General features: G+C 36.6%; 1 protein-coding gene across 1 annotated transcript; it reads left to right on the top strand.

Moving 5' to 3' along the window:
* Window positions 1-1,072: 1,072 nt before the first annotated feature.
* On the top strand, window positions 1,073-6,373 carry LOC581055 (39S ribosomal protein L14, mitochondrial). The gene is made up of 3 exons (XM_781078.5): window positions 1,073-1,158; window positions 3,524-3,618; window positions 4,340-6,373. The coding sequence occupies exons 2-3, from the start codon at window positions 3,536-3,538 to the stop codon at window positions 4,704-4,706; spliced, it is 450 nt and encodes a 149-aa protein (XP_786171.2). The 5' UTR covers window positions 1,073-1,158; window positions 3,524-3,535; the 3' UTR covers window positions 4,707-6,373.
* Window positions 6,374-8,430: the final 2,057 nt, after the last annotated feature.

Genomic DNA, 8,430 nt, shown 5'->3' on the forward strand with positions numbered 1-8,430 from the left:
AGGGGGGGGGGGTTAACATTTTGAAATCGGGCGAAAATTTCGCAACGACTCAGCCAGCCGCTGAATAAGCGGGGGTGGGGGGGGGGGGGGGGGGGGGGTAAGAGGACACTTCATTATTTTTTTTTTGGTCTCGAAATTTGACAATTTGACATTTTTCTTCGTTGAGGGGGGGGGTAAGGTCACCTTTTTTAGAGCAGCCATGGGCATAATTTTTTTTGTTTTTTTAATTATTTTATTAAAAAAAAAAAAAAAAAAAAGGGGGGTTTTAGGGTTTTTTTTTTTAAATACACACATAAAAAATACCAAAGGGGGAGGTTTAACCCCCTAACCCCCCCCCCCCCCCCCCCCCCCTGCGTACGCGCCTGCCTTCAAATAGTCTGCAGATCAGGTGTCTCAAATACATCCAATGAGGTGACTTCCCACTCAATATCTATGCCCTAAAATCACATTTACGTATTTAATTACTTGATGAGAATTTTAGCATTTGGAATTTTGGGGATCTAATACTTTTGGAGAAGATTCGAACATATCCCACCCCCCCCCCCCCCCCTCCCTCGAAAGAAAAAATCTCCTTCCATGTGTCTGCAGATGGGCGCCATTGCTCAAGGGGACCGTCCTCAACGTGGAACAGCTAGGAGCGTTGTAAATCAGGAATGAGCCTATTGAGCTAGGTGCCCGGTCTCATCAACCTTGGAATAACCTACCTGAAAAGGTAGTGTCTGCACCTACAATGGCGCCTTTTAGATTGCGTCAATTGAGAGCCCTTCCCTTAGGAAAAGAGGGCTAATCTACCACGTAAGTAGGTAAGAAAGTGGGTACCCCCCCCCCCCCCCCTTGTCTCCCACCTCATTTTGCGATCATCGTGCCACCAATATTGATTATGACACCTACAGACAATATAGAGGCATGTTAGCCTATAGTCTGGTGAATAATTATGTTGGATTCCCTATATGGAGTAATATGGGTGTATATAAAAAAATATAACCGATCCAAATTCAACTTTTCAATAAGAAACTCACTCACGGGGCTCACTTATAGGCGATTTCAAGTGTCTCTTCAAATATTTTGTTCGTGTATTTGTTACAGCAGAGACACCGTACAAGTGTGGGCCTTTCATACAATTTTTTTGTCGACAAAAATTCAACATTTTGACGCTGGGTAAGGTTCTTCTGGTACTCAAAATCCGAAAGTAGAAATTTATGATATACATGTACCCTAAAAACATTAGTTAACTCGTAAATTTTGTTTATTGCGATAATGATGATCAAAAATATATCTTTTAAAATCATGCGTCAAATAACGGTCCCATATACTGATCAATGTGTTGGCGATCTCTCCGTAGAGTTTTGCGCATTCATCACTCATTGTCATTGGCACTCGTGTACTACGTCGACTACTAAACTAAGTAGTACTAACATGTGGTTGTCTTAGAAATCTAATGTTTTCTTAAATTTATTGATTTAGTAGGATTAGATATTCTTCAATTATATCTTTGAAGAATCCTTTCTACTTTTTATGTTGGTTTAAATTAAACCAACAAAAAATGGTTAATCATCAATCAATGATTGGATTATTTTTGTATGGAACGTGTATGATGTTGAGAGAGTCTGAGTCACTCTGAGACTGAGCTGAGACTGAGCTGAGACTGAGCTGAGACTGAGAGAGAGAGAGAGAGGGGGGGGGGCGATTAATGTTATTTCAAAGTTGATTTTCAGACGTCAATTTACAGACATGGCCTTTTGTTAGATCAGCAATAATGTTTGATGGCATGCACATTTGCACTTGGGTCAGATACCCGATGCCAGATTTTTACTTGTACCATCTTTAGATCTTAATATGTTTGATCTTATGCCTGACCTTATGTTTGATCTCAATTTTATTTTTATTTTTATTATTATATATGCATGATTTATTGCATAAAGAACAGATTTATATTTTGTGTGTTTAAAATGTAAGTTTTGGTTGGTACTTTTTAGTCAGACAGTGGTACGCTTACAAACACCCGTATTAAGCACCTAATAAATGTGTATTTTTACTATTATCATTACCAATACCATGCGCAGCATCAGCCCCGCTCACAGAATGGGGCAGTCACCTCGATACACAACATGAAACGATGAAAAAGGTGTTCACCTTTACCATGAGAACATCTCTTAATTGTTTCACTTCAATAAATGCCACAATTTTAATAAAAGATGGACTGAAATTGCATTAATTCTTATCACTGATTATTCAAAAATATACACTATTCTACCCTTTTTGTACCCAAGTATGAGCAAATATCATCTCTTAATAATTAAAGGGATTGGGTATCTTTGCCTCAGATTCTAAACAAAATCTGGGATTTAGCTCGTGCTGCAATCATAATTATTAACCTTTAGGTCAGAAATGAATCCCATAACTTTTAGAAGCCAATCGCATGTTTGATTATCAAAATATTTACAATTGGAAATCAAGATTTAAAAAAAACATGTTCATATTCCTTAGTATATACTATATATTATTAATTCATAAATCTGAGGTTTGTTATATTACAAAGTTATTCAATGTATTATTTATGACATGAAGTAAACGATGCATATTTATATATTTCTAGTGTTCACCTTTTAATAATCATATGTTATTCGCAATGTATCATTGTATTTTATCAGTATGTACATAATCGTCAAGAGCCCATTTTGTCTCTCTCTCTCTCCTGTTTTATGATCTCTCTGAATCTTTTTCGTCTCTCTTTCTTTTTTAAGTCAAACTTTTAAATTGTAATATTGTGTAAGATTGATGGTATATAGTATACATGTACACGCTCTTTATAATTATGTAGATTGTAGTGTGATATCTCTTGAAATCAAATGTATAATCGCCTTTTACATCAATGTTTTTATTCATGTGCAATTCAATTACTTGTTACTGTGATATGTCTTGAAATCTATACTTGCCTTTTACATCAATGTTTTATTCATGTGCAATTCAGTTGCTTGTAACTGCGATACATGGAAATAAATCAATAAATACCATTTATCTATATATCTATCATCTATCCTTAACCACCATTTCCCATGCCGTTATTCATATGTTTTGCACAATGATCACTAGATTCAGAGATTCTAGTGAAATTATGCCATTTTAGCAGTAGATTCTTTTGTTTTAAGTGTTACTTCTGAATTTAGATGTAGTATTGTAGTGAGATACAAGGGCCTGTGTCTGTAATTAAGAATGATTTTAATTTCAATAATCCTTTTTTACACTTGATCACCTCCTAGATTGACAAATATTTTGTGGCAGAGATTTACCAAATAATATTGGATATTTTACCCATGACATGTACCCTAATATTTTTGGCCAATCCTGTAATTGAAGGTTGTGATGAATGAAAATGTTTGCATATCAACAGTAATCATCTTATATTCGATGTCAACCGACCTTTAAGCTGCTAATAAGATATGTCTGTTTAAAAAATTGCAAATTCCCTCTTGTTGATTTCTGACATAATGAGTTCATTGTTTCCCCTTGCTCAACTGTACAGGTCTAAGCAGCAATGGCAGGACTGGGACACCTTTTGTCAAGGAACTCAGATTTGATAGGGAAATGTCTCACTGACTTCTCATGCAGGTCACTTAGGTAAGTTCTGGTGATAAACGCTGCATAGGAATATAATAGATGTTCCCTTGGTAAATGAGTATATTCACAATGGAAAACTTCTTGGAGCTGCTTACAAATTTATTCCAAGCTCGATCACTCATTATTTGCGATTTTCAATTTCACCTCATTTGGGGTGTAAAAACAGCAAAACACTGAAAATAGTATAGTTCCATTTCATTGAGTTCAACATCTCTTGTTCATTTTATTTATTTTTCTTCAACTTTTTCTTCATTCTTCTAAATACCCTGAAAGCAGGTTCTTTCAATGAAAGAATATATCAAATCCTTCATAATTTTTTATATTCTCATATTCAATCATTCCCTAAAATTATTATACAAATATTTTTTTGTGGTAATGTTCAATTGCTGAAATTAACAACTTAATGTTATGTAATAGTCAAAACCAGCAAATAATCAAAATACAACCAAGAATTCAGAGAAATACCTTCCTCTTATCGTAGCTTCCATGCAATCATCATCTTCACCTTCATTGTCTTAAGCATGAAAGCTCTCCTATTTCCATACTCCAAGGAGTTTGGACGTAACATTCTCCCATAAATTAGATTTATCTCTGTTAGGAAAAGAGTTACTGAATTAACTAATTGCAGTTTGTTTATATGTATTATTAATTCTATGATCAGTTCAATTTCTAGTTCAATTATGCTTATGCTTTTTTTTTCTTCCTTGATGATTCCAAATAGTACCACCAACCCCTGCAGTGCTATCATCCTACTGAGCAGACTACGATGTGTTGATAACTCAGCTCTGGGCGCTGAGACCATCAGGCACAAGCCTCCACGATGCATCCACGTCTACAACAAGCAGCGAGTCGGGAACGTCGGAGACAAGATCCTCGTGGCCATCAAGGGGCAGAAGAAGAAGGCATTGATAGTCGGCGTGAGGAGACCGGGCGAGAGCATGCTGCCTCGGTTTGATACGAACAATTTGATTCTCTTAGAAGAGAATGGCAACCCGACGGGGACGCGGATAAAGGTTCCGATCCCTTCTCATCTGAGAAGCAGACCAGAGTTTTCTAAAGTATTCGCTATTGCTAGTAAATTTGTATGACAATCTTGGAAGAGAAGAGGACTCGAATTTGTATATGACATGTCGGAGTTGAACATTGTGCTTGTTTTCAGCAAGAGAGTCATGAAAGTGGTGCTTTCTTAGTTTTAAATCATATTCATTGTAAATCCTAAAAATGAATAAACTTTATCAAAGCAATCAATCTTGTATGCTGTTTGGATTCTGATTCATCACTTTTTCTTACAGATTAAAAAAAGCATTAAAATCATTCAACAGTGTGATGCAGAACTGGTAATGTATTCATTTAAACTTGTGTTGTTGCATTGTTGTCCATGAAAGGATGATTTAAATGGCAATTTCCCTCCCTCCCTCCCTCCCTCCCCCCCCCCCCCTCTCTCTCTCTCTCTCTCTTTCATACATAGATTGCATGTTGTTTGATGGTTTGTTTTACCTGACTGCTAATAAAGCATGTGTAAGCTTGTAAGTAAGAAACCAAGGTACCAACAACTTAAAGTCCTCCCCAGTGGACTTAGTAATGAGGATTAATGCCTTACCGAAGGGCACTAGCCCATCAACTTGGTTTTGAACCAGGTTACGGTTACGAGACTAACGTTCTACGATTTATCCATGGTGTCTCCATTAGAGTCCATGTATATTCTCAGCTGTTCTTACTCCTTCAGGTGGGGCATCAATATTCTAGTGAGGGTATGGCTGTAGACCACATCCTTCCTTTTCCTCTTCTTTCATTCAAAACCTGCAATTTCTGTAATTCTGTACTTGTAGATTCATTGACTGCAGATTTGTAGCATTTCAAGTCTTGGAAGATTTTCTGAACCCTTGTAAGTGATAATCATTAATGTGACAACCTTCACCCACCCACTTATAAAGACTAAGTTTTCTAGCAATGCCCCTGACAAGAAAAGTACCCTACTCCTGTCATGCTTGTAATAATGTTGTTCAACCCTCTTTAGAGATTTTTTTTTCTTCAAGTACATGTACCCCTAACTTTCGAAAAAACTCTCATGGATTAATCCAGGCAGGTGAACTTAATGGAGTGTTTTTTCAAAGGTAGTGCAATGTAGCCTGATAGATAACATAGGTCAATATATTTGTGGTCCAAACAAACTCTTATGCAGGACATGTAAAATTTGACTTTATATTATAATGCCAGTGTGTTTTTTTTCCTTCAAGTAGGACAAAAAAGAGGAAAGGAAACAGTCATCACATATACTGCAACTGACCATAGGTTGAATATCTTCACATTTATATCTATGTTTATTAAATTATCACTGCTACATTTTTACCCTAATTTATGACTCAGTTATGAGGTATAGATATGTTTCATTTCTATTTCTGCAAGTGCTTTTGAATTCATTTTCTTGTTTTGCCTTATTTAGAAAATAAACAACATTAAACATTTGTAATTGAGCTGTTTGTATCAATCATTTATAGAATGGATGTCTGTTTAGACTCGCACCAAACCTGAATACTTATTGGTCGCCCTTTGAAAGAAGGAGCACTTTATGCTCCCAACCATACCACAGGTATTATCAAATGTAGTTGTAGACATTTCAAATACATTGTGTCTTATGACATTTTTCTGCTCGAATTTGTGAGATCTTGCATACATACACGTGTATAAACTGTGTACAATATTTCTTGATGATGTCAATTAAAAAAGTACAAATACATGTACATAAAACATAATACATTTGTATTAGATGTTGTGCATAGTTGTTATTGTGCATCCAGTAAGGAGAAATTAAAAGAGTGGAAATGGTTGAGAAAGAGAAAGCGGAATGTGAATTAAATATTTAGACAGGGATTTGAATAACTGATCGACCAGTTGGTATGGTAAGAGCTTGAGCATGTTTATGTAAAGGCGCTATACAAATATCAATATGTATGTATGTATGCATCTATGGTGTACAAAGTGTACATCATTTTGCTGATGCAGTTTCTCTTGTATGTATATTTTTTAACAGGTATGCAAAATTGTTTTCCCTTAAATTGAATATTTGTTAAACAGTTGACCACTAACCTTGGCGGATGGATGCTTACTCATTATATTAACACAGTGTTAACACCCATTTCATCTCAGCACGCGATTCCACGATTTACCTATGTTTGAATTATGTACAACACCAATGGAATAAAATTTCTGTATTGTACACGTATAAAGACAATAAAACTATTAATCTTTCAATCATTATACGTCCATGTATGTTTTCTATATAAAACAACAGGCAGTGTTAGGATATATTGATGTCTCTTTGAAAATATGTTTTTGCGTTACTCAGTTTGAAGAATACACCCTTTCACTATCACACCTTAGAGACGTATTAGATGTGTTAAAACAGTCTTGCGGGGGAAGGGGGAAAAAAAGAGGACTCTGGTATCTCTTTGGGTAAACCTTATTATGTAGTTGTGAAAATATGTGAGTCCGCCATCTACGTTTATTTTAGTCCGATTTAGTCATGATGATGTAAAGGGTTGCACGGTTGACGCTTCAAACTGGTATACTTGCATCAAGCTTGATATACGTGTACGTAATTTGTTTCTTCTCTCTCTCTCTCTCTCTCTCTCTCTCTCTCTCTCTCTCTCTCTCTCTCTCTCTCTCTCTCTCTCTCTCTCTCTCTCTTCCCTCCCTCCCTCCCTCTCAAAAAGGTATGCATGATGCATATAATAAACCATGTCAATTCGTAATTCGGTGACTTGGAGTACTTACTCACAAAGTCGTGAAATAACCAACAGGTACACTTGTGAAAAAAGCACTAATTTAATTGACAGAAACAGGCAAATAATAACTCAAATAAAAGACACAACTAAATTTTAAAATGCCATCTTCCTGAATCTGAAGAGACTATCAGGGTCGTAGCTAGCGAGGCCACACACGTTCACACGCACCCACAAACACACATCCTTTTAGGTGGGGTAGCGTGAAAATTTACCCCCAGATAACAGGGCCCCCTAGTACGAAATTGGAAATTTCATGTAAATAATTTACACCACAACGATGTATAATAAGCTGCTCGTGCACTGAAATGCAAAGTTTCAGGATAAATTATATTCTCTAGGTCGCTACGCTCCTTCGAATAACATGAGACGCCGTGTTTGTTTAACACTGTAAAAGCTACGTCTACAAAAGACACCGAAAGCAGTGATGCTTCTATATATATCAATGGCAAAATAAATGTGTCCCCCCCCCCCCCATCAGTAAAACGATAAGCTTGCTAAAGGTCTGATTTGCAAAGTTTTATTATTCAAATTAGTGATATTCCTCGTAATAACTTGTACTAGAAGCAGTGACTCTTAGTACTGGAGAAACCCTGGCTCCTAGAGGCGCTAAATGTGAGGGGGAAACCGTTGCTCTTTCAAAGATTGGATCGACAAAATCATCTCTGTGTCATCCCCGCCCCTTATATTTCTCTTCTTTTTTTGCACATCTTTCTATAAAAGTAGGAGCCAATTTAGTTTATTTCCCATCCGATCCAGGATGAGATTTTTTATCCAACAATCTATTTGCAGTGTAACTATAGAAAATAGTTCTAGTGCTCTAAATTTGCTCCGTCTCGGTTTCTACGCTCCTCCGCGTATGTGTTGCGTTAAGGCGCCAACAACGAGGGGCAGATGTTTCACGAGGGGGGGGGGGGGTGGCGGTTAAATCGTTTTTGCCTCTTTACTAAGCCCCCAGTTTGCAATATTATAGCGATTACCATAATAGGAGTGCTGTATAAATTAAAAGTTTCAACTAGCAAGAATCTCT

Source organism: Strongylocentrotus purpuratus, unplaced genomic scaffold (assembly GCF_000002235.5).
Source record: "Strongylocentrotus purpuratus isolate Spur 01 unplaced genomic scaffold, Spur_5.0 spur5_scaffold_5, whole genome shotgun sequence".
Lineage (NCBI taxonomy): Eukaryota > Metazoa > Echinodermata > Echinoidea > Camarodonta > Strongylocentrotidae > Strongylocentrotus > Strongylocentrotus purpuratus.

Coding starts and splice junctions, on each gene's coding strand:
- LOC581055 (XM_781078.5), top strand. CDS start 3,536: ATGGCAGGACTGGGACACCTTTTGTCAAGGAACTCAGATTTGATAGGG. Junction 3,619..4,339: donor TTCTCATGCAGGTCACTTAG/GTAAGTTCTGGT, acceptor GATTCCAAATAG/TACCACCAACCCCTGCAGTG.